A 27,903-nucleotide genomic window follows, 5' to 3' on the forward strand; every position below is an offset into this window, starting at 1 on the left:
TTAATGTTATGAGATTTAGTATATAAAATAAGAATAACTGGGGGGTGGGAGGATGGGTTAGCCTGGTGATGGGTATTAAAGAGGGCACATTCTGCATGGAGCACTGGATGTTATGCACAAACAATGAATCATGAAACACTACATCAAAAACTAATGATGTATGGTGATTAACATAACAATAAAAAATTTAAAAAAATAAAATAAAATAAGAATAATTGAAAGTTATTATATGTTTATACCATTAAACAGGGTACAAATACCTTTAGGGCATATTCTTTCATACAAGGTAATACCTATAAATAAATAAGGCTGTGGCATTCTATTAATTTTAAAATTGAGTATTTTGAAATAATTTAAGATTGTTTATTTAGTAACTTACCAGTTATGAAATGTCAATCATTTTATGATTTGTTTTTAATCTGTTTGGTTGTATGTTATGGCAAAGTTATAGATTGATTCCTTTTCTTTTGCTTACCTATTTTGTATGGATATGCATACGTATGGTAATAAGTATATATTTCTTAGAAATGATATGATTGTTACTAATTAGTCTTTACAAATCATTTTTTTAATTCTTCACAGAATGCTGAAGAAAGTAGGAATGATCTTCAATTAGAATTTATAAGTTTATAGTTTCTCAGATTTTTATGAGTCATGTTTATAAATAAAAGTGAGAGAATGCTAAAAAAAGGTGGCCCACTTTACTAGTACTTTGAAAAAAATTTCTTAAAGGATAATCAGCTTTGTAGTAATGCATGTTGACATATGGTAACAGCAAATGCCTTAGGGTAAGCAATTTTATTATTTTTATTTTTCTTTTAGGTTAAGCAATTTTAAAGATACTATTCCAGAGTACAGTGGAATTCTAATATAGGACAATTGTCCTTTTAATGTGTGGCATTGTAATGTGCATTCAGTTGGCTGTAGAATTTGTCATACTTTATTCATATAGTAAAAACATTGCAGCCAGGGCTTAACATAATGATTAATGATCAATATTTAATATGAGTATTTTAGATGCAGGAAAATCCCAGATTCCTTTTGTGTCTTTTTAAATTTGAGAGTAGCATTTCCAATGTAAACTGCATCTGCTGTGTAAAGCAATTTAAAGTAGAGATTTAGAAAGTTTCTGGTTAATCTTATATATAATGTCAGACATCCTGGATAAGTCAGATATCACAGCCTAACCACTTACATGTCAATCAGCCTTCCCCCAGAATCATCCATAAATAAATATTTATCTTATATAAGTAGTCACTTTCCCAGGTAAATACTATTAATGTAAGAAAAATATTAATTAGTCAAAATAAATATAATTATCAAATTGATTACAGCTTTTGTAGGCTGGGACCCAGGGTTAATTTTATGGAATGACTTATTTACTGATCTGGCAAAGTTACTGAAGCAAAGAAACAAGGTCTTTTAAAAGGCAATTAGAATCAATATTATTCTAGGGGGTGGGGCAGTATATTACCAGGGGCAAGCTTCAATAAACCAAATGCACTTTTATCATTCTCACCAAGTCTTCCTTTCTTAAATGTACTTCATCTAATCATTAGCATTTCATGATACAGTCTAAGAAATTATGTGAAAGGATCACATATGGCATATGAAATTATAACTCATTCAGAAACAGAAATATGAAATGATGTTTGTATCTCTCTGCCACATAAAATTACATAGTCTTAAAACCAAAATGGATAATTACAGCACCATTTAAAAATGTGTTTGAAACTTGCTAATGAGGTAAAATACACCTAGAAATTTCTCATGTACATTGAACCTAAGAAAGAAAAAAAGAAAAGGAAAAAAAAAAACCTTTATTGATATACTACAGGTAACTTGGTACCTAAATTTCTGTAATACATATTGCATCACCTCATATCTCAGCAAGTCCCAACTTTACATGCAGGCATTTAAATAATAATTATGTCAATATATTTAACTTTCCCAGATAAGAGAAAACTCTACCTTGAAATAATTCCAGGCATCAAAATGTTATAGATCCTGTTGTAGAAAATTGATATAACAGACATTTCATTTAGGGAAAAAAATTCTCTCCACTGTCTAGTTTTTTCCATGAAAGTTATCTAATTATAAGAAAAGAAATTTAGGTGTAGAAATTATGAACATTTTACTTTGACAAAAATTGCCTTCTAATGAGAAAAATGAGCTTAAGTTTAGAGGATGAGGAGACAAATTGTGGTGGACTGGAGCACTGATTTCTGTATTTTGGAAAATGGTTGGCTAGGTATATAAGACTTAGCACTAGAGTGTAAACTGGCAACAGCTACCAAACTTCAGAGTCTCCTTTTTAACAGAGCCACCTCTTCAGCTGGTAAGCTTCCACTGTCATATGTACAAACATCTGTTTCCCTGAGGCTGAAAATATAGAGAACATTATGGGAGTCAGGATTCCTTTCTACTGGAATTCTGTTGTAGAGTTCTGTGCATCCTAAGTGTCATACTCTAGAATAATGAGAGTTTAGGGAATTATATGTATTCTGGTCCTGATATAATTATGTTTTCCCCCAATAGACTTTGTATTTTCATGTGATTGTAATGCACTTGCACAAGTGGCAAATTGGCAAGCTGTTGTTGTGGAAGTCCAGAGGGAGCATAAGGCAGAATGTAGGCTCCAGAACCTGGTATCTTAGCTTGTTAGCCCTAGAAAATGGAGGAAGTGTACAATTACAAGAATTCACTGGGGATGTTACTAGAGTTAGCTGTCTGGCATGAAACCAGGGCTTGCTCTGAAATGGAAAATGGAAAACTTCACCTCCTAGTAAACAGAAGCCACAACATAGACACTGACATTAAGAATTGACATTAAGATCTCAAACAAACTGGGGGAATAGGAGATTAGATACAACTGAATGCAGAGTAGGTAAACTGGAAGATAAGTCTGAGGAAACTAGCCAGAATGCATCAAAAAGACTAAAGATAAACAAACAAACAAAACAATTAAAATATATAGCAAAGGAAAACAAAGTTCCAGTGTATAACAATAGGAGTTTCAGATGAAGACAGCAAAGAGAATCATGAGGCAGTATTTAAGAAACAAACAAACAGGAATGCTAGGGTGGCTCAGTCAGTTAAGCGTCTGCCTTTGGCTCAGGTCATGATCCCAGAATCCTGGAATCTGAAATTTCACATCGGGCTCCTTGCTCAGCGGGGTACCTGCTTCTCCCTCTGCCTGCCTGTCTCTCTCTGACAAATAAATAAATAAAAATCTTAAAAATGAATAAACAAGCAATAAACTAGACTAAGAGTTTTCAAGAGTAAGTATAGAGGTTAAGCCTTAGCCAAATAATCATAAGAAATCTCAAATGTGGTGGAAAAATATTATCACCTAGATGTGTATGGTAAAGTTTAGAATTTGAAAAACAAAGAGAAAGGATTTGACACTCCATGGGCTTCTCATTGACAATAATGGAGTACAAATGACAATAGAAACTTGGCCTCAAATTTGATGAGAAGATGAAAAATAACTATTACTCTAGAAATCTTTAACCTATTAAATTGAGGATGTAATAAAAATAACCTATTAAAATGAGGGTATAATAAAAATATATGTTAAAACAAACAGAATGAGTTCACTGTTCAAAGAGCCTCATTGGAAAACTACTTAAGATGTATGTTTTGTATTGCAATCATTCACATCATTCATTCTCGTTTGCCTTTTCCTAGAAAATTCTGTTTGGAATAGAATTTTACTGACTTCTCATCTCGATAACTCTCGTACCTGCCCTGGTATATTCAATTATTTGTTTACAATTATCCATTCTCTCTGTGCCTTTGACATACTTTCCTATAAGTAGAAGATAATTTCCCATTGAATTTAGGATTAGCTAGTTAATTTCCTTTGGTCAATGAAATGTGAAATGTCATGGTTTGAATCACATCTGAGCAGAAACCTTAATGAGCTTGCATGCTTTGGCTCAATTTCTCTTGTTCTTGGCCTCCGCTCTGATAAAAACATAACTTAAAGAAAAGCTACTCCTTGAGTCTAATGAGAAAACACTGGTGCTTAATGGAGACGAGCATACCAGAGCCCAGCAGAGCTTCACCAAGCCAGAGTTCTTATATAATGTGAGACGAAATAATGTTTGTGATTATAAATTATTGAGATGGAATTTGTTAATGCAGCAGAAAGTGGCTAATAAACAAAATTATTATGCATTCCATATTATATCTCTCTAGAAGCAAGTTTTTGTCACCACCACCACCACCAAAACAACAAATTATGTGGAATTGTTTGAAGAAGAAAATAGTATGAAGTAAAGCTTATAGGATGTTAGAAAATGACTGTGTTCTGCTTTGGTAAACATTTTTGTGGGATAATTTGGAAGGTAGAAAATGTAGCTAATGACCTTCATGGCTTTAAGAGAAGAGGTTTTAGGAATGGATGTCTGTGGTGTGAGTTGATTGCTATAAGCTGCATTTGATAAGATACTACAAGAAAAAGATGAGTACAGAAAAAAAAATCAATCTCTTTTCTAACAGACATGAAAGGGAGGAGGAAGAAACCAGAAATTTCATGACTTTCAGGGCTGAAAATGCAAATTTAAAGGATTTACCAAATAAGTTAGCCTCAGAGCCTTAGGTACAGAAATCCTTGTAATGATTGCACAGAACAATTACTGAATTACCATGAGCCATTAACATTCTTTTCCTTTCAAATAGGGCCTTTATTTTATTATTCTGTCCTTATTTATCCTTGGTTATACATTGAATTTGTGGTGGGCAAATAATTTGTCCTTCTAATTCAGTGGTCTCTGGATCAAACTCTGATATGACTGTATCACATGATTTTGAAATTGAAACCTGGTTCCATAGTTTAAAGAGATTTGGGGGGTTTCAGGAAGCAGATGAATGGATTTCATCTATAAAAGGCACTCAGATGATCTATTTGTGACTAGAGGATGGGCTATGAGCAGATTGTATTGTTTGTTCACAATTGTTAGTTCCTTTCCCTCTTTCATCATATAGGTGGCAAATATGTCCCTACTTTAACCTGTACTTTGCCAATGACTTTGGCCAACAGAATATGCCATGTTTGAGGAGAAGCTTTAACTGCACTTGAATGGTTTCATTCTATGTTCAGGATCTTGCCTCCTTCCAGTGGTTGCTTTTTCAGGTCATATTCTGGAATGAAAATTCACTTGGAATTGAGCCTATCCCTGTAGAGTGATAGTTAATCATAGTTTTCTTGTGTGTGTGTGTGTGTGTGTGTGAATGAACAACAACAAAAAAAAGTGTTTTTTATTAAATCACCCAGACAGGACCCTTGGGCAGAAAGAGCTACCCTGGGATTATGAGGAGTGACTGATTATGTGCTTTTTAGTTATTTGGGTTAGGGCTTAAGTCTGTCAGGAATTTGGAAGCAAGGCTTCTAGGACCTTGAAGGGCTACCTCTGTTAAGATAAGGTCATTTACTACTATCTAGTAAAACATCAGTAATGAGACATTCAGATGTACATCAGTGGGCCATATGTTTGGAGAATGATTGCTAACATATATCTTGGGGGAGTAGAAATAAAGGAAATTTCCAAAGGGATTTTGATATGTTAAGGAAGACTTACAGGATCCTGGAGGTCAGGCTAATGTCAAGTAAATGTTGCTTTTTGCCTCTAGCAAAATAGTAACATGAAGGCAGTTGAGTTCCTTGAGGAAGGTCACTGCCTGACTTACCTTTATCTGTCAATGGGCTGCAGTGTTTGTAAGGAGATTTATTTTTTTTTTTTTACATTTCTTTTGCCTTTGTTCTCCACATCATTCCCCCCTGAACAATTTTGACCCTTAAATCTTTAAGGTTGCTGAGGGTGGAAGGTCTTATCTTCGGTAAAACTTTCCTGCTGAATGAGGGATGTAGTGATGTCCCTATTTATGGGTTAATATTGGTCAGTTGGGGACTTATATACAGAAGTTATGAAAGGCAGAGGCAGCTAAATCCAAGGTAGACCACACGTATGGATCTCCCTACATAGAAAGAATCGTCTGTCAGCTTGAAGTCATGGATGGCATTGAAGGAATCTCAGCACCAGGTAGAGAGACATGGGAGAAAACAGCAAAACATAATTAGAATAACAAAAAGAGGGGCACCTGGGTGGCTCAGTCAGTTAAGCTTCTGCCTTCAGCTCAGATCATGATCCCGGGGTCTGGGGTCTGGGGATCAAGCCCCATATTGGGCTCCCTGCTCAGAGGGGAGCCTGCTTCTCCCTCCCCCCACCCCCCGGTGCTCATTCTCTCTCATGCTTGCTCCCTCTCTCTCTCGTGCTTGCTCTCCCTCTCTCAGATAAATAAATAAAATTAAAAAAAAAAAAAGAAAAGGAAAAGAAGCCCAAATAAGAGTCTTTTGATAGTTGACAAAAACCCTCCTCCAGTTCAGGAGTTTAATCACTAAAGGAAAGAGAGGGATGGTTTAATGTGCCAATTTGAGTATTCATGTCTTTTAGTAACCCTGTCACATTTTTGTGGTATCTGGAGCATATACAAACACTCTGTTTTAATAAAGCATAGGTTCATCCTTGAGCTGCAGTCAGGATATCAAGGCACCACTGAGTTTTAGAGGGCCAATTTTTTAAATTTTTGCATGTCAAGCTTAGTTAAAGATGGCCACTATATGCTTGGCTAAAGCCTCTATTTGCAATTTTACATCAATAGACATGGTTCCTGGGACAAAAAATGGCTAGGGGATAAAACCATCAAGAAGCTGTCTTTCTTTGATGTCTCACCTTAACAATATCTTAATTATGAGGAATCACTGGCAAGTAGGAAAAGACATGTCTGGGGATATAGGCATCCCCAAATGCAACATCCAATCCAATCATGAGGAAAGTGGGGTTATCCATTATTTTCACAAGTCCATAGTTAACCCCATGAAGTGAGATATACTACAGCTTTTAAGGAGCAATTTTGTCATCCCAGCTATATAAAATTGGTCAAGGTGATAGCTGAGTTATACAATTGTTGGGGAATCCATCCCATTTTTCAGCTGTTCAAGTAATCATATGCCCATGGGGTCCTGTTATTATCTCCACAGAATAATAAGAATGAAGATTGTCTATACATGAGATGTTGTGGCAATTTCTCTGAAGTTTACCTCAAGTTATCTAGCTTAGACAAACAACATTCAAAGTATTAGAACTAGAATTTAAGATTCACAAAGGTGTGTTATTGGACATAAGTTTTCTCTATATAATTACCCTCACTTCCAGAGATAGCTAAATCAAGACTAATTCTTTACAAAACAAGTCCAATTTTAACAAAGACCTAATTATTTACATAAACTCAGCAAGAATAATGATTGGCCATATAGATCTTTTAAAATTTGCTTTGCTGGAACTTTTTATAAGGATTCTCTCTTTTATTATTATTATTATGTTCAGTTAGCCACTATATAGTGCATCATTTGTTTTTGATGTAGTGTTCAATGATTCATTAGTTGCATATAACACCCAGTGCTCATCACAACATGTGCCCTCCTTAATATCCATCACGCTGTTACCCGCTCCCCTCTGAAATACTCAGTTTGTTTCCCAGGGTCCATAGTCTCTCATGGTTCATCTCTCTCTCTGATTTCTCCCCCTTCAGATTTCCCTCCCTTCCCCTGTGGTCCTCCTTGCTATTGCTTATGTTCCACATATGAGTGAAACCATATGATAACTGTCTTTCTCTGCTTGACTTACTTCACTTAGCATAATCCCCTCCAGTTCTATCCACATCAGTGCAAATGGTGGATATTCATCCTTTTGGAGGGCTGAGTAATATTCCATGGTGTATATATATATATATATATATATATATATATATACACCACATCTTCTTTATCCATTCATCTGTTTGAGGGCATCTCAGCTCCTTCCACAATTTGACTATTGTGGACATTGCTGCTATGAACATTGGGGTGCATGTGCCCCTTTTTTCACTACTTCTGTATCTTTGGGGTAAATACCTAGTAGTGCAATTGCTGGGTTGCAGGGTAGCTCTATTTTTAACATCTTGAAGAACCTCCAGATTATTTTCCATAGTGTCTATACCAGCTTGCATTCCCACCAACAGTGTAAGAGGGTTTCCCTTTCTCCACATCCTCACTAACATTTGTTGTTTCCCGTTTTGTTAATTTTTGCCATTCTAACTGATGTAAGGTGGTATCTCACTGTGGTTTTGATTTGTATTTCCCTGATGGCTAGTGATGTTGAGCATTTTTTCATGTGTCTGTTAGCCGTTTGTACGTCTTCTTTGGAGAAGTGTCTGTTCATGTCTTCTGCCCATTTTTTGACTGGGTTATTTGTTTTTTGAGTGGTGAGCTTGAGAAGTTCTTTATAGATCTTGGATATTAGTCCTTTATCTGTAATGTCACTTGGAAATATCTTCTCCCATTCCGTGGGTTGCCTCATAGTTATGTTGACTGTTTCCTTTGCTGTGCAGAAGCCTTCAATTCTATGGTCAACTAATCTTTGACAAATCAGGAAAAAATATCCAATGGAAAAAAGATGGCCTCTTCAATGAGTGGTGCTGGGAAAATTGGATAGCTACATATAGAAGAATGAAACTGGACCATTCCCTTTCACCATACACAAAGATAAATTCAAAATGTATGAAAGACCTTAATGCGAGACAAGAATCCATCAAAATCCTAGAGGAGAACATAGGCAGTAACCTCTTCAACATCGGCCACAGCAACTTCTTTTAAGACACATCTCCAAAGGCAAGGGAAACAAAAGCAAAAATGAACTGTTGGGACTTTATCAAGGATTCTTTATTGAACTTTTAGTAGGCTCTCTAGGCCAGATTCAAGCCAAATAATTACCATCAGACATTCCTGCAATACTTGTAGATTTGGGTGAATTCCTCTTCTCAAGGTCCCTGCACCTGCCAAAAAGTGACATTCTTTACTCAATTGGCAAGGCTACTGGGAACTCTGTAAGCAAGGTGTTAGGCCAACATTTCCAAGGGGCTTTATGGCTCCATAAAGTCAACCTTAGTTCCTTAAAGCTATCTGGTCATATCTGAGTCTATGAATGTCTCCCTCAAATATGGCATCCCAGTCAAAACCTTGGTAAAACCACCAAAGTTTCCAATTGGTATCCTGTTACAAGGAGAAGAGATTCTTATTGAACATATGTAAATGACTATGACTGCCATGAAAGAAAAAATACTCCCTGAGACTTTGAATATTGGAGGGTTCAGGTAGAGAGAAAAAATAAATGCTTTAATTTGTTCACAAATTAATACTTTACCACATTTCTCATAAGACATAGATATTTTAGGAGAAAATTTCCTTAATTTGAAAGAGCAAACATTAGAGAAATGATAAGAGTCATAAAAACTATAATCATCTTCCTCAATTCATTTACTCCCATGTAACCAATTTTATTCAGTTTGAATGCAGGTTCTGGCAATTCTTACCCAGTTTAATTTTAGGATTTTAAAAGATATCAAGTACCTATATTTGTAAAAGTCCTTTTTGTGAATCTGGGGTGCCTAGGTGGCTCAGTTGGTTAAGATTCTGACACTTGATTTCGGCCCAGGTCATGATATCAGGGTCTTAAGATCAAACCCTGCATGCTTAGCAAGGATTTTGCTTGAGATTCTCTCCCCTGTCCCTCTCCCTGTTTGTACACACTTTCTCTCTAAAATAAAAAAAAAATCAATAAATCTTAAAAAAAAGTCCTGTTCATTAATCTCCTTGAAGATGAAACACATTTCACAAGAGCATCAGAACAGTAACTATAAATGACAAAAGACTTAAAAATGGACATGGTTAAAAATTTGATATGAGAGTTCATTATAATGCATTTGACAAGAAAATTCAGTTATTTAACACTTCAATAATCAGAATATCAAGTGATGACCTTATACCAGAATATAACATACCAAATAAACAAGCTTAATTAGTCAAAGAGACTTCATTTACAATTCAAATCTTGAGGAAGTCTGTTAAAAACCTTAGAAAATTTTTAAAGCACATGCCCAAATAGGATTTCGGATCATCAAAGACATGATAAAGACAAAACCTAGAGAATTGTTTTCTGGGCAGATAAAGAAAAGAGAAAACATCTTTGTAAACAAAGATTTTTTTTTCTCTTTATCTGTTCATAGTTTTCATATAATGCAAGGTAGAATTAAATATTTGCTGTTGTAAGCTACTGAGATATTTTGGTGATTAATCAACATATAAACAGCTAATAAACATGCTACATCTGTTATTTTTAGAATTATCACTGTATCATCTAGTATATATTTTTTATCATGTGTCTTGCTCATTTTCTCTCTCCCTCATAAGAATGTACACTTGGTAAGGGTGAGGACTTCTGTCTGTTTTGTTTACTGTATTCCCAGAACCTGAAATTATGCCAGCATGAGGTAAGTGACATTTTCTGAACAAGTTGACAAACATAGGTTGACCCCAAATTTCATATGGGTGAGTACAAATTCATAAATAACAAAGAACTTTTAAAGAAAAAAATTGGAATGGGGCAGAAAAAGCAGATATCAACATCCATTTGGTTTGACAAATAGATATAGTGGATTTCACAGAGCACGGAGGAAGCACACACATGTGCACCCTGGGACCTGGTATATTTCCACAAAAATTAGAAAATGGAAGGCAGTGGTACCATTGACTATCATTGTGAAAGTAGATAAGTTGACATTTATAAATTGATTAAAGACTTATGTGCTGTTTATGCTTTAAAAGAAAATACAAGATTATTTCTTGGCATCAGAAAAGGGAAAGATTCAAAAAACAAATACACATAAAATGATCGATATTACTACATAAACATTATTTTAAACAAAAGATATAAACCTTGGGAAATGACAAGTTATCTGGTATTTTAAAAACGTAACAGTTAAGGGGTGCCTGGGTGGCTCAGTGGGTGAAACGTCGAACTCTCAGTTTCAGGTCAGGTCATGATCTAAGGGTCTTGCGATCAAGCCCCTCTTTGGGCTCTGCACTCAGCTTTAGAGTCTGCTTGAGATTCTTTGCCTCTGCCTCCCTCCCCACTACCCCACTTGCATGCTGTCTCTCAAATAAATAAATCAAATTTTTAAAAAACATAATAATTATAATAATAATTATACATATAATATATGAGATTTTGTATCAAAATCAGAAAAGTTAGCAACATATGAAATTATTACAATAAAAGAAAAGATCATCTTTACAGAAATCTGAGAATAAACCAACTATGAACACCCAACTTTCTTTTTAGAACTAGTTACCATTTTTAATAGAGCAGAAACAGAAATAACTTCAATACACTAGGAAAAGAGAGCTTGAAGTTCTGGTGTAAATATATTTTTGTTGAAATAATTAAAAACAAAAATAGAGTCCATGATAATGTGTAAAAGGAGATATGAGAAATAAATTAGGAGTTCTAGAAAACTGAAAACGCTTAATTAAGATCAGTCTTGGAAGCAATAAATATGAAAAGAACCAATAATATTAAAAACTGCTCTAAAAATAATGAAAGTAGGGAAAAAGAAAAATCTCTATACAGTAAACAAGGAGAGGGACATACGGGAGAGCCCAGGGAGGGAACTATGAAAGGTAAATATCACTTCAAAACCAACAAAAAAAATGTTTTGGAGAAAGAAAACTTTTATGACTGAAAAAGATTCAGGACTCACATTAAAATATCTCAACCTGTTTTAATATTAAAACACCATCCAGAACTATAGACATCTTGGGGATATTTGATATAAAGATCAAAATTATTATTAAAGTTAGGAGAGAAAGAAAAGAACTGGCCTAATAGCATTAGTCAGTGACCGACTGCAGTTTTCTCTTCTGCTGAACTATATCCCCATCTTCTCAAAGTTTATAATGGTGCGAATGTGGATACGTTGGTTGGTTTGGGGGACGTTTTTGTATCACACAATTTTATATCAAGCCATTAACTACTTCAATCCTCAACAAAACAAAAATTTGTTTTACCAGGAAGGATTTTTTTTTTTTTTTCCCAGAGATTCTTTACTGCTACACAATTCAGATAGAAATGATATCCTTCTACCTGAGGACTGTTAAAACAACAACTAAAGGTGTAAATAAAACCAAGGTATTTACTATGAGTGTACTGGGGCTACACAATTATTAGATGCAATTATATTTTAAGAAAGCAGGACTACATCTAAAGCAGTACAATGACTGCTTTACTCACTAAAGAACTTGAAAAATAAATTCCTGCATTTTAAAAACAAATATGGAATGACTTGGGTTTTTTTATACATAATCCTTTTTATAACAGGTATTGTTTAAATCAACCCCTTCATTATATCAACTAGATCTATGATTATATCTGACATAAAATTTTTATTTTTATTTATTTTTTATTTTTTTAAAGATTTTATTTATTTATTCATGACAGACAGAGGGAGAGAGAGAGAGAAGCAGAGGGAGAACCAGGCTCCCAAGGAGCAGGGAGCCCCATGTGGGACTCGATCCCAGGACCCTGGGACCATGACCTGAGCCGAAGGCAGGCGCTTAACGACTGAGCCACCCAGGCGCCCTGACATAAAATTTTTAAATATATAAGTACATTGTAGCTATGTGATATATATATTTATATCTGTCATCTATCATCTATCATCATCATCATCATCATCATCATCATCTATCATCTATCATCTACCTATCTATCTCTATGACAAATTCTCTCTCACAAATGCTCTAAGAAAAAGGAGGGAGCTGGGAAAAACTTTCCCCTTAATTGCAACAGAGAGAATTAAAAATTAAATCTCTTGGTTTAAATTTGTGTATGTCATTACATATGTATTTATATAATTTATTTTTGAGACTTGAATACACGATTTCTGTCTCCCTCTCTCTTTCTGTCTCTCACTACTACATAAATGGAATGGAGATAGGCCTTCATACAACATGTGTCTGTATACATAGTCCCACACTATGTGTGAGCATATATGTGTATATGCTTATATGCCTGTGTGAAAGTGCAGTGAGGGTTTTAATCCTTTTTCATCCTCTTGGAAATGTATAATGTTACATAGCATATAACCTTTTTGTGAACTTGAGCAGAGTACTCTGAGGGATATTTTGGCAACCATAGAAGTACTGATTAGGCTGTGTTATAAATTATCCAAGATGGGCATTTTTTTTTCCCCAGAGGGAGCAATTACAGAGTAAAAATAATTTGAAAAGCAAAAGACCATTCACCATGTATTCCAAGATTCTAGGAGTTATGACCTTTGTTAATCTTATTTAGATAAAAGGGCATTTTTTTCCTAAGTAGTAAACTACTCCTTCTATGCAATTGAGTCATATCATGGATAGAAATGGCAAAGCTTCAGGCTGTTAGTCAAAGATTTACATTTTGAATCATATTCTTTAAAGTTTCTCCCAAGTGTTCTTCAAGTCTATAAAGAATGCCAGTTCTCATAAATAACAGGTAAATGAAGGTTCAGATGTAATTATTATTATTCAAAATGATAATATCTATTCATGGACGGTTGGCTCTCAGCTTTCGGAATTCTTAAAGGTAATACTATAAGTTATATGTCTTTATGAGTGGTATTTGCATTTTTGTTAGAATTAGTATTTAGAGTAAGGTTTGCGTGATATCTTTTCTTGTTTTAGGAAAATTCAATATATTTCCTCCCATGGTTAATCAAACTATATTAAAAATGTGACACATAAAAGTATTTAATGGATTAAAGTTGCAAAGGTGCATGCGAATGTTGTGTTTATGTTAAACATAAATATTAATAAAACATTTAAGTATCAATCATATACTAGGCTCCTTAGAAGGACTCTGGTCCCAAAGATCTTGCTTTCTTCAAAATTAAATTCCTAGCAAGTCTATTTTTGATATTCTTTGTGATCTTTATTATCAGAGACATCCAGAGGTCATTGACTCAATCTCCATTTATCATAATATATATATGTTATATATTTACATATATTATATATTATCTAATATATTTACATATATATTTATTATATATTATATGCAATTATGTATATATTTATTATATAATATACTTATATATTATAAAGCATATGATATATAATATATATTATTATATTATATAATATTATATGGTATAGATTTCTAATTTCCTCTTCTATTAATCTTATATATATGATACATATATATTTCTAATTTCTTCTTCGATTAATCCTATAATTCCCTCACTAGACTATCACCTTTACACACACATATACACACACCCACCCACAGACACACTCAGAGGTTTTATTTTCCAAATCGCTGGTATTTCTTATCTTATTAGAGAGGCCCTTTATTCATTCTCTTTATTGATTCATCTATTGATGGGGACTTGAGTTGTTCCCATATCTCGGCCATTGTGAGTAATACTACAGTGAACGTGGTAATATAGACATTTATTTGAGATTCTAATTTCAGTTCTTTAGGATATGTACCCAGAAGTAGAATTTCTAGATCATAATGTAGTTCTAGTTTTTAATTTTTGAGCAACCTCCATACTGTTTTCCATAGCTACTGCACCATTTTACCTTCCCACCTGCAGTGTACAAGGGTTCCAATTTCTCCGTAATGCTACCAACACTTTCTGTCTTTTGTGTTTTGATAATAGTCATTCTACCAGGTGTGAAGTGATCTCTAAATGTGGTTTTGATTTTTATGATAATTAATGATGTTGAACATCTTTTTATATAATTGTTGGCTATCTGTATGTCTTCTTTGGAGAAATGTCTGCTTAAATCCTTTGCCAGTTTTGTAATTGGCTTATTCTTTTATTTTTTTTAATTTTGCTCTTGACTTGAAGTTCTTTACATATTTTGGAAATGAACCCCTTATCACATATATGGTTTCCTTCCATTCTGTATGTTGCTTTTTCATTCTGTTGATTGTCTCCTATGCTGTGCAGTTTTTAGTTTGGTGTAGCCCCACCCATTCATTTTTGCTTTTGATGCCTGAGTTTTTGATGTCATATCCAAGAAATAATTGCCAAACCATGACAAAAAGATTTTCCCTATGTTTTCTTTCAGGGATTTTCAATTTCCAAGTCTTATATTTAAGTTGTTGATTCATTTTGAGTTGATTTTGTGGAAAATGTAATGTAGAGGTCCAATTTTTTTCTTTCTTTTTTTTTTTTTTTTGCATGTGCATATCTAGTTTTCCCAATACCATTTGATGAAGAAACTATTTTTCCCCATTGTTTAGTCTCGGCAATCTTTTTTCTTTTTTTTTTTTTAATTTTATTATGTTATGTTAGTCACCATACAATACATCATTAGTTTTTGATGTGGTGTTCCATGATCCATTGTTTTTGTATAACACCCAGTGCTCCATGCAGTACGTGCCCTCCTTAATACCCATCACTGGGCTAACCCATCCGCCCTCTCCCCTCCTTCTAAAACCCTGTTTGTTTTTCAGAGTCAATAGTCTCTCATGGTTCATCTCCCCCTCCGATTTTCCCCCCTTCATTTTTCCCTTCCTTCTCCTAATGTCCTCTATGCTTTTCCTCATGTTCCACAAATAAGTGAAACCATATGATAATTGACTTTCTCTGCTTGACTCATTTCACTTCACATCATCTCCTCCAGTCCTATCCATGTTGATGCAAATGTTGGATATTCATCCTTTCTGATGGCTGAGTAATATCCCATTGTTTATATGGACCACATCTTCTTTATCCATTCATCTGTTGAAGGGCATCTCGGCTCTTTCCACAGTTTGATTATTGCAGACATTGCTGCTATGAACATGGGGGTGCATATGGCCCTTCTTTTCACTACATCTGTGTCTTTGGGGTAAATACCCAGGAGTGCAATTGCTGGGTCATAGGGTAGCTCTATTTTTAAATTTTTGAGGAACCTCCACACTGTTTTCCAAAGTGGCTGTACCAACTTGCATTCCCACCAACAGTGTAAGAGGGTTCCCCTTTCTCCACAACCTCTCCAACATTTGTTGTTTCTTACCTTGTCAATTTTTGCCATTCTAACTGGTGTAAGGTAGTATCTCAGTGTGGTTTTGATTTGAATTTCCCTGATGGCTAATGATGATGAACATTTTTTCATGTGTCTGTTAGCCATTTGTATGTCTTCTTCAGAGAAGTATTTTTTCATATCTTCTGCCCACTTTTTGACTTGATTATTTGTTTTTTGGGTATTGAGTTTGAGAAGTTCTCTATAGAACTTGGATACCAGCCCTTTATCTATAGTGTCATTTGCAAATATCTTCTCCCATTCTGTGGGTTGCCTCTTCATTTTGTTGTCTGTTTCCTTTGCTGTGCAGAAGCTTTTTATCTTGATGAAGTCCCCAAAGTTCCTTCTGTTTTACTAGCTTTTGGAGATGTATTTTGAAAGAAGTTGCTGTGGCCGATGTCAAAGAGGTTACTTCCTATGTTCTCCTCTATGATTTTGATGGATTCCTGTCCCACATTGAAGTCTTTCATCCATTTTGAGCTTGTCTTTGTGTATGGTGTTAGAGAATGGTCAAGTTTCATTCTTCTGCATGTGGCTGTCTAATTTTCCCAACACCATTTATTGAACAGACTGGCTTTTTTCCATTGCATATTTTTCCTGCTTTGTCAAAGATTATTTGACCATAGAGTTAAGGTCCATATCTGGGTTCTCTATTCTGTTCCATTGGTCTATATGTCTGTTTTTGTGCCAGTACCATGCTGTCTTGGTGATCACAGCTTTGTAATATAGCTTGAAATCTGGCAATGTGATGCCCCCAGCTTTGTTTTTTCTTTTCAACATTTCCTTGGCGATTCAGGGTGTTTTCTGATTCCATATAAATTTTAGGATTGTTTGTTCCAGCACTTTGAAAAATGTCATTGGAATTTTGATTGGGATGGCATTGAAGGTGTAGATTGCTCTGGGTAGCGTAGACATTTTAACAATGTTTATTCTTCTGATCCATGAGCATGGAATATTTTTCCATCTTTTTCTGTCTTCTTCAATTTCTTTCATGAGTGTTCTGTAGTTCCTAGAGTAAAGATCCTTCACCTCTTTGGTTAAGTTTATTCCGAGGTATTTTTTATGGTTTTTGGTGCTATTGTAAATGGAATCGTTTCTTTTAATTTCTCTTTCTACAGTTGCATTGTTAGTGTATAAGAAAGCAACTGATTTCTGTGCATTGATTTTGTATCCTACCACATTACTGACTTGCTGTATGAGTTCTAGTAATTTGGGGGTGGAGTCTTTTGGGTTTTCCACATAAAGTATCATGTCATCTGTGAAGAGAGAGAGTTTGATTTCTTCTTTGCTAATTTGAATAATTTTTATTTCTTTTTGTTGTCTGATTGCTGTTGCTAGGACTTCTAGTACTATGTTGAACACTAGTGGCAAGAGTGAACATCCTTGACATGTTCCTGATCTTAAGGGAAAGGCTCTCAGCTTTTCCCCATTGAGGATGATGTTTGCTGTGGGTTTTTCATAGATGGGTTTTATGAACTTGAGGAATATTCCCTCTATCCCTATACTCTGAAGAGTTTTAATCAGGAAAGGATGTTGTATGTTGTGAAATGCCTTTTCTGCATCAATTGAGAGGACCATATGGTTCTTCTCCCTCCTCTTATTAATGTGTTCTATCACATTGATTGATTTGCGAATGTTGAACCACCTTGCATCCTGGGGATAAATCCCATTTGGTCTTGGTGGATGATCCTTTTAATGTATTGTTGGATCCTATTAGCTAGGATTTTGTTGAGGATTTTGCAATCCATATTCATCAGGGATATCAGTCTGAAATTCTCCTTTTGGATGGGGTCTTTACCTGGTTTGCCGATTAAGGTAATCCTGGCCTCATAGAATGAGTTTGGAAGTTTTCCTTCTGTTTCTATTTTTTGAAACAGCTTCAGGAGAATAGGTATTATTTCTTCTTTGAATGTTTGGTAGAATTCCCCAGGGAATCCATAAGGCCCTGGACTCTTGTTTTTTGGAGGCTTTTAATCACTGCTTCAATCTCGTTACTGATTGTTGGTCTATTCAGGTTGTCATTTTCTTTCGATTTCAGTCTTGGCAGCTTATAGGTTTCCAGGAAGGCCTCCATTTCATCCAGATTGCTCAGTTTATTGGCGTATAGTTGTTGGTAATAATTTCCAATAATTGTTTCTATTTCCTTGGTGTTAGTCGTGATCTCTCCCCTTTCATTCATAATTTTATTAATTTGGGTCCTTTCTCTTTTCTTTTGGATAAGTCTTGCCAGTGGTTTATTTATCTTATTAATTCTTTCAAAGAACCAACTTCTAGTGTCGTTGATCTGATCTCCTGTGTTTCTGGTTTCTAATTCATTGATCTCTGCTTTAATTTTAATTATTTCTCTTCTAATGCGTGGCTTAGGCATCTTTTGTTGCTTTTTCTCTAGTTCTTTAAGGTGTAGAGTTAGTTGGTGAATTCAGGATTTTTCTATTTTTTTGAGTGAGGCTTGGATGGCTATGTATTTCCCCTTTAGGACCGCCTTTGGGGTATCCCATAGGTTTTGGACTGATGTGTTTTCATTCTCATTGATTTCCATGAATTGTTTAAGTTCTTCTTTGATTTCCTGGTTGACCCAAACTTTCTTGAGCAGAGTGGTCTTTAGCTTCCAAGTGTTTGAATGTCTGCCAAATTTTTTCTTGTGATTGAGTTCCAGTTTTAGAGCATTGTGGTCTGAGAATATGCAGGGAATAATCACATTCTTTTGGTATCTGTTGAGACCTGATTTGTGACCCAGTACGTGGTCTATTTTGGAGAAAGTTCCATGTGCGCTCGAGAAGAATGAGTATTCTGTTGTTTTAGGGTGGAATGTTCTGTAAATATCTATGAGGTCCATCTGGTCCAGTGTATCATTCAAAGCTCGTTTCCTTGTTGATTTTCTGCTTAGATGATCTGTCCATTGCTGGGAGTGGAGTATTGAGGTCTTCTACAATTAACGTATTGTTATCAATATGACTCTTTATTTGGTTAATAGTTAGCTTATGTAGATGGCTGCTCCCATGTTGGGGGCATAGATATTTACAATTGTTAGGTCTTCTGGTCGGATAGACCCTTTAAGAATGACATAGTGTCCTTCTGTGTCTCTAATTACAGATTTTTAGTTTAAAATCTAATTTGTCTGATATAAGAATCGCTACCCCAGCTTTCTTTAGAGGTCTGCTGGCATGGAAGATGGATCTCCAACTCTTTACTTTCAGTCTGGATGTATCTTTAGGTTCAAAATGAGTCTCTTGTAGGCAGCATATGGATGGGTCCTGTCTTTTTATCCAATCTGCAACCCTGTGCCATTTTATGGGAACATTTAGGCCATTCACGTTGAGAGTGATTATTGAAAAATATGAATTAATTGTCATCATGTTGCCTGTGAAGATGTTGTTTTTATAGATTGTCCCTTTAAATTTCTGTTGTATATCACTCTTGAGGTCTTTCTCCTTTTATAGAACACCCCTTAATATTTCTTGCAGGGCCGGCTTAGTGGTCACATATTCCTTCAGTTTCTGCCAGTCTTGGAAGCTCTGCATCTCTCCATCCATTCTAAATGACAGCCTTGCCAGATAAAGTATTCTTGAGTGCATGTTCTTCTCGTTTAGTACCCTGAATATGTCTTGCCTGGCCTTTCTGGCTTTCCAGGTCTCTGTGGATAGGTCTGATGTTATTCTGATGTTCCTCCCTTTGTACATAAGGAATCTCTTCCCCCTAACTGCCCTTAAGATGGTTTCCTTGGTTCTAAGATTTGCAAGTTTTACTATTACATGCCGGGGTGTTGGCCTGTTTTCCTTGATCTTGGAAGGGGTCCTCTCTGCCTCTAGGATGTGAATGTTTGTTTCATTCCCCAGATTAGAGAAGTTCTCAGCTACAATTTGCTCAAATACATCTTCTAGTCCTCTCTCTCTCTCCACTCCCTCCGGGATTCCAATTATTCTGACATTGGAATGCTTCATGGTGTCACTTATTTCTCTGATTCTATTTTCATGGATTCTGAGTTGTTTTTCCCTGGCCTCCTCTTTTCCCTTTTTATCTATGATATTGTCTTCCAGGTCGCTTATTCATTCTTCTGCCTCAGTTGCCCTAGCTGTTAGATTATCTAGATTGGATTGGATCTCATTGATAGCATTTTTAAGTTCTGCCAATTCAGCTTTCATTTCTGCCCTTAGAGAAAATTAATGTTGCCATTAATTGATTTCTCTATTGTAGCCATTGTCTTCACAATTGCTAGCCTGAATTCCATCTCCAACATCTTGGTTATATCTGCATCCATTTGTAAATCTGCAGCATAAGTCATAATCTCTGAGTCTTTTCTATTTTGGGGGGGTCCTCCTCCTAGTCATTCTGTTGATGGGTGTTTGAGGGAATGTATAGAATGCAAATTATTGACCAAAACCCAAGCAAGATGCACCTGTTTTCTAGGGACCTTAGGGTTGCTGGCCTCTTGTTTTACCAGCCTGTCTTCTGGGGGAAGGGCCTGCTGAGCTGTTACTCAGACAACCCTGTTTGGGCGGAGTTGCCCTGCCCCCCTCTGGCAGGGGATGGGCTCAGTAGGAATCAGTTTTGGGGGCTTTTGTTCTCTGGTGGCTTTCCCTAGCGGCTTTCCGTGTCTCTTCCACGTGTCAGAGCAGAAGAGACCGTTTCCAACCCTCTGTCTTAGAGCACAGAGACCGCAGTCTCTTCTTCGGTGAGCTCTCCAGGCCACACTGTCTCCATTTTTGTCCGTGCTACTATAAACTGCAGTGGCCTGGGTTGTGTGCCCCTCTGCAGCGCCCCCAGGCCTACCTCCAGGTTGCAGCACATCTCTGCCCTTTGTGCTTCTAAAACCCCGCCAGCCGCCCCCAGTTCGCAGGCACGTGATCCCACCACTCGGGGTTTCTGTCCCAGGGGCTGCCCTAAAGTCCTTTCCCTGCCGCTACCAGTCGAGTCTGTGCCCTGTCCCCAACGAGTGAGGGTGTCGCTTACCGGCTCTGTAGGGTCCCCACGGCCAGGCTCCCTCCCAGTGCTGTTTATCCTCCAGTATCTGCCCGTGGAATCACGGCTCCCCACTTGTACCTTGAAACGAACCACCTGCAATATTCTGTTTGTAGAGATAAAGATCTTCTTACATCTCAGGCTGGTTTCATGGCTGCTCAGAGTGGTCTGGTAGATATCCAGCTCAATTCTGGGGACCAGTTGAAATAGGGTCCCCTACTCCTCCACCATCTTTCCTTCCCCTAGCCTTGGCACTCTTATCAAAAGTCAACTGGCCTGACATGCTTGGGTTTACTTCTGGGCTCTCTATTCTGTTTCACTGGGTTTTATGTGTATCTTTATGCTATGTCTTACTGTTTTAAATACTGTAGGCTTGTAATATATTTTGAAATCAGGACATTTGAAGCTTCTGGTTTTGTTCTTTTTTCTCAATTGCTTCATTAATTCTCTGTCTTTTGTAGTTCCATATTCTGAGTTTCTTTTTCTATTTCTGTGAAAAAACACCATTGGAATTGTGATTAGAATGCCATAGCGTTGACCTGTAGATTGTTTTAAGTGGTATAGACATTTTAACAATATTAAGTCTTCCAATCCTTAAACACAGGATGTCTTTCCATTATTCATATCTCCTTTCATTTCTTTCATCAGTGTTTTATATTTTCTAGTACACAGTCATTTCACCTCATTGGTTAAATTTCTTTTTAAGTGTGTTATTCTTAATGTTATTGCAAATTGGACTGTTTTCTGAATTTCCTCTTTGGATAGTTTGTTGTTAGTGTACAGAGACACAGCTGATTTCTGTGTTTTGATTTTGTATCCTGCAACTTTACTGAATTTGTTTATTCTAATTTTTTTTTTTAGTCTTTAAGATTTCTACCTATAAGATATTGTCATCTGCTAACAGAAATAATTTTACTTCTTCCTCTCTAATTGGATTCCTCTTATTATTTTTTTTTCTTTCTAATTTCTCTGGCTAAAACTTCAAGTACTGTGTTGGATAGAAGTGGAAAGATTGGACATTCTTGCTTTTATCCAGATCTGAGAAGGAAGGTTTTCAATTTTTCATCATTGACTATGATGTTAAGCTCTGAGCTAATTGTTATAGCCTTTATTGTGTCATGGTACCATTCTTCTATTCCTATTTTTTTTAATTTGGATATATATATTCAGTATATATTTTCTTAAAGAGCCTCACCATATTTATTCTCCTAGAATTTATAGCATTTTTTAGGAACCTGGCTATTCATTCAGTCCTTAGAAATTCTAAAAAATATCTTAAACCTCTTTTGATTTATAAATAAATCTTATCCATCAGCTATTTTCTAGTTATTAGGAAACATTTTGAATACATTTTACAATTCACAAATTCTCAACTATATGGAAAGTGTATAAATGTTGAAATATTAATCTCAATATATTCTAATTTGTCTAATGGGGCATAGTGAATGGGGAAGAGTTACTTGTACTTGCAATTCTTAGAATGTATCGACAAATATCAGCTCTTTCCCTGAACATGATCATCTTCCAGGAATATGCTCCTTCTTTTAAGATGTGACCTAAATGTTTCCTGGGACATGAATCTTTTATGACCAACTTATACAGTTTTTTGCAACTGTCTTTGTAAAAACAACCTTCTTTGTAACACTACCACCATAATAATTCTGTGATTTGCTTATTTATTTCTGTGAACTAAGACTTCTTTTGTTTTCAAGTCTATCACCCCAGTTTTAAGTTTTAACTAGCTGAGAGTCCTTTGGGAAGCTTATAGAGTTGTGGAAAGTTAAGCTGCAACTTAGAGACCTTAGCAACCAGGAACTTGACAACCTAACCTTTCTACCTCAGTGGTGGGAAATAGGAGATACGTTCTAATTTCTTTTTTCTCTCTCTTTTTTTTTTAACAGAACAGTGTCCTATTTTATATGTAACTGCCTAGGAACATTATGATATTTAAAAAGATTCTGAGAATTATGGCTTCTTTCTGATACTGAATTTGTGCCCTGAGATTAGGTACTTCAACATGAATTTTGGAAACATGACTATCGTCAGAAACCCCTTCCAGTATTTCATAGCTTTGCCACCAGAGAGAGACTAAAGTTCTTTCCTAGTTCCAGTACCAACATTTTGGGAGATGTAAACTCTTTGGATCATTGTTAGTTAACTGCCTACTCTTTCACAAATCAGCTGCAAGCAGAATGGGGGGGGTCCTGTAAAAATTGGGGCCTTATGCTCTTCACAGGTCAATTAAATATATCAAGAGTGGTAGAGTGTTTAGCAATATGACAAATCCTGATAAAAACACATGATTAAGGTTAGGAGATATGTGTTTCATAGAAGAGGGTGGTCTACCCAGGAAATGTTAAGTTGGTGAGGTTTGTTGAACTAAAAACTAATGCCAGGCAGCACCTCAAATGTTTATAGAGGAAAACTGGGAAAAATCTTTGTTGAATAATGAATAAACACAAATACATAAATCAATCCCTGGTATCCACATATAGAACTTTAAAACATACAATTCTATCTTTAGAAGTAAATTAGAGTACTCCATACATTTACCAGATATATTAACTTAAAAAAATATTATCATACCATAACTAACAAAATATTGGCTTAAGGAAATTATTTTCATACAGGCTCCATATTTACTTATCTGTATAGTTTAATTATATCCATGCAGAATGTTAAATCACCATTCATTTAGTCTTGGTTGAAACTCTTATACAATTATATTTTAATTCACAGTTCCTGTTATTTACATTGTTCTTTGAGATTTGCTATAACAAATAAGTTGTTTTATTAGATATGTTTCTAATTTGTCAATAAAAAAGTTGGTGACGACATGGCCATTCATGCTTCTTAATATCTCTTTCATAAGTTTCTTTTTTTTTATTTTATTTATTTATTTGAGACAGAGAGAATGAGAGAGAGAGAGCACATGAGAGGGGGGAGGGTCAGAGGGAGAAGCAGACTCCCCGCTGAGCAGGGAGCCCAATGTGGGACTCGATCCCGGGACTCCAGGATCATGACCTGAGCCGAAGGCAGTTGCTTAACCAACTGAGCCACCCAGGCGCCCTCTTTCATAAGTTTCTATAAGGAAAGTTCTATGAGCTCTCTCTGAAGAAATTTAGTATCAGGACAAACTTTGAAAATTTTTAAATTGTTCAGTGTAAACATTTAATATCAGGACATACTGAAAAATATATTTTTGCATATCAGATCATGAAGTTTATATAATCAATAGTGTTTTAATATATATAGTGTAAAAATTAGGTCAATCACAAATACTACATCATCCCATGTAGTTATATTTATTTTTCTCATTCTTTAACTTAGTCATCATTTTATTAATTTTAATAATTTTATTTTATTTATGACTTTATTATAAAACCACTTTAAATTCTTTCCAGAAGCTGACCTGGAATACATGGCAATTAAATGCATAAACACATTTACTCTCTCTGTCATGGCTTATACATTTCACTAAACTGAAGTTTATTGATCAGAATAATAATCATATTTATAGGTATGCTATATTCTTTTCTTTGTTTTCACTTTGAATTTCAAGTTTTGAATTTCAGGTTTTCAAACTCTTATATTTTAATTTCACATGCTTATGGAAAGAGAAATATTTTAATTTCACATGCTTATGGAAGGAGAAATGCAATTTCACATGCTGTATGGAAGGAGAAATGCAAGAAATACTTGACTAATTTAGTTTTTGCTCAACATAAGAACACACATTTGATCTCCTTACCTTTTTTTCTGTTCCCTAGGGATGTAGAGCTAATAAAATACTTTATATTAAGATATCTACAAATTATTTTTATATAGGTTATTTTGCATATATTTTAAAGTTTATGTAAACCTAGTATTTCACTACTAAGCAATTTACTAATATTTAAAATCCATTTTAATATTTTCTATATGACTTAATACAATGTTTGAGTGTGTGGTCTAAACATTTTCATGTCTTTTTCTTGTAAAACTTTTTTGTGAACGATATTACCATCAAATGATTTTAATATGAAATATTTTTCAGAGCACTATCAACTGTATGTTCCTGAGTCAGCTCAAGTTGGTTCAGCTGTTGGGAAAATCAAAGCGAATGATGCAGACACTGGTTCAAATGCTGACATGACATACTCTATCATTAATGGTGATGGTATTGGGATATTCTCCATCTCCACGGACAAGGAGACCAGAGAAGGGATACTTTCTTTAAAGAAGGTAAAAAGAACATACTTTCTCTGATTTAAGCAATTCAGTCGTTTTTCCATGAATGATCCATGTTGGTGTCAATAGTCTATATTGTCAGGTCATTAAAATGATAAATATTTCCTCTTTAAGATGTAGTTACATTTTATTTCATTTTTTTAATTTTTTTAAAGATTTTTTTTTATTTATTTATTGAGAGCGAGAATGGTAGAGAGAGAACATGAGAGGGAAGAAGGTCAGAGGGAGAAGCAGACTCCCCGCTGAGCAGGGAGCCCGATGCGGGACTCGATCCCGGGACTCCAGGATCATAACCTGAGCCGAAGGCAGTCACTTAACCGACTGAGCCACCCAGGCGCCCTGATGTAGTTACATTTTAATTATGGCTATGTCTGTCTCTTTGGAGCCCCTCTTAGAAAATACATTTTTTTTAATGGTGGGAAGATCTGATGTAGAATATACTGTGAATGTGCTTGCCGTCTTTGTTTTCAGATAACAGCTTTATCATGATTGTCATTTCTATTAATGCCACTCCCCTATGTTTTACTAATCTAAGTATCATTAAGAGACTTTTCTAACCAATGTAAAAATCTTCATCATGTTAGCTAACACTCACTGGGAGACAGCGTTTTGTTTGACAGTCATGGATTCATCAGGACAGCTTTAGCGGAACCATTAACGTCCTCCTGACTCTTTTTTCTTGCTAAGAATTTGTCATTGGACTAAATCTATCTATCACCTTTTTGATTTTAGAGTACAATATGTTTATGTCCTTGTAAAAATGTAGTAGAACATAGAAAATTAACAAAGAAGGATTTCAACATAAGTCCTAATGCGGTATGTCTTGAATGTTGAATGATTTCAGCTTGGAAATCTAGTAACATTCAGATCTCTGGACTTTACCTTCATATATTTTTTTCAGAAAGACTGAAGTGGAGCTGAGGAATTAGACTTTTTAATAAATACTCTCAATGATTCTACTGTAGAATGTATTCAGAACACAGGCTGAGAAATTTTATCCTGATGTGCTACTGTAGATACTGAAGTGAATCCATCATCTGTTTATCTATCTATCCATTTCTCTATCCATCCATCCATCCATCTATCCATCTATCATCTAGCTATCTACATAATTATTTACTTGTGTGTTTTGTATATATTTTTCTATTTGAACTCTATAAAATTTTATTAATTCTTATAATAAAAATAATTTTATATTAAAATTGAGGATTAATTTGTTTTTTAGATGCTACAAAAGGGATCTGCAAAGTAGATTTTAGAGTGTTTAAATATTACAGAACAGTAGTCATCACTAGTCTATGTAAAATATTGATGTCTTCACCTAAAATACTTTGTCATTTTAATCTTTCTTTCCTGAGATTGTAATGAGAAATGAGAGGGGCACCTGGATGGCTCAGTAAGTTAAGCATCTGACTTCAGCTCAGGTCACCTCAGGGTCCTGGGATTGAGCCCTGCTTGGGCTCCCTGCTCAGTGGGGAGTCTGCTTGTCCCTCTCTCTTTGCCCCTCCTCCTGCTCATGCACTCTCTCTCTCACACACTCTCTCTCTCAAATAAATAAATGCAATCTTTGAAGAAAAACTTTAAAAAAAAAACAAAATAAACAAATAAATGAGAATATGATAAAATGAGGATTTTGGTTGTAAGGTGAGAGACTGAATGTGTGTCTCTATGCAGATGAGTAAAAGTCAATAGAGACAAGAAACTGAGCATACTAAAGAGGGGATAATTGATTTAAAAAGATGGACTGGGGTAAAGATGACACTGTATAGGATCTTGATCACAGGTAGAAAGAAACAACCCATGATGATATGGCTCTTTTCTTGAGAAAATCAAATAGAAGTGCAAAGTAAATGGTTGCTGGTAAGTTTGCAATGATCCAGCTGGTGTGGGGAAGGTGGGAGAGGGGAGCAGTTCTTGCTTATTGAGAACTATGGTCTTTATAAAGTGGGAAGTTACAACATATTTGCAAAAAGTGAGGGTGATGGATGGTTTGACTACATAAAGGATCTGAAATACATCCCAGTATATATCATGGGATTAAGAACAATGGGAATTTTACCACCCTACATGGCCTCAGTTAATTTGATGGTGGTTGTGAAAAACAAAAGCAAAATGGTTTGTGTGCATATGCGTGCACATATATTTAATTAACATACAATAGTTATTTTCAAGATGATAATTATTTCAATTGTGTAAATGGTAGTGAGAATATACTCAAAATAATCTCCACAATTAATGAGTTCAAATTTTCTTTCACTGTTTTTCCATGAATTTATTTTTTGATATAGTCTGCACTTCTTTTTTTTTTTTTTAAGATTTTATTTATTTGACAGAGAGAGAGAGACAGCTAGAGAGGGAACACAAGCAGGGGGAGTGGGAGAGGGAGAAGCAGGCTTCCTGCTGAGCAGGGAGCCAGGTGCAGGGCTGGATCCCAGGACCCTGGGATCATGCTTAATGACTGCACCACCCAGGTGCCCCTGTAGTCTGCACTTCTTCCAAGATGCTTTCATGTTTGCATTCATCTAATTTTTGAATCCTTCAGATTAAGATTGTTAATCTGAGTTACTTCCATTACTATATGTCATATGTTTTAAATAATTGAAATTTGAAAAATAAACTATGTAACTTATTCAGGGGTACTCATTCAGGGGCTCCTGGGTGGCTCAGTCAATTAAGCGTCTGCCTTCGGCTGAGGTCATGATCCCCGCGCCCTGGGATCAAGCCCCAAATTGGGCTCCCTGCTCAGTGGAAAGTCTACTTCTCCCTCTGCCTCTGCC

At 35.5% G+C, this 27,903-nt stretch overlaps 1 protein-coding gene across 2 annotated transcripts in view; it reads left to right on the forward strand.

The window, feature by feature from the left end:
* The window catches only part of CDH18 (cadherin 18), a 331,059-nt gene that overhangs the window by 218,655 nt on the left and 84,501 nt on the right, over positions 1-27,903 (forward strand). For both annotated transcript variants that reach the window (XM_028097979.2, XM_028097980.2), the window contains one exon: positions 24,933-25,120. In XM_028097979.2, the coding sequence (XP_027953780.1) occupies positions 24,933-25,120 (188 nt within the window). The remainder of the gene's footprint in view (positions 1-24,932; positions 25,121-27,903) is intronic.

The sequence above is a fragment of the Eumetopias jubatus genome, unplaced genomic scaffold, assembly GCF_037043125.1.
Source record: "Eumetopias jubatus isolate StellerSeaLion01/CBP00866 unplaced genomic scaffold, mEumJub1_p1.0 scaffold_5, whole genome shotgun sequence".
Lineage (NCBI taxonomy): Eukaryota > Metazoa > Chordata > Mammalia > Carnivora > Otariidae > Eumetopias > Eumetopias jubatus.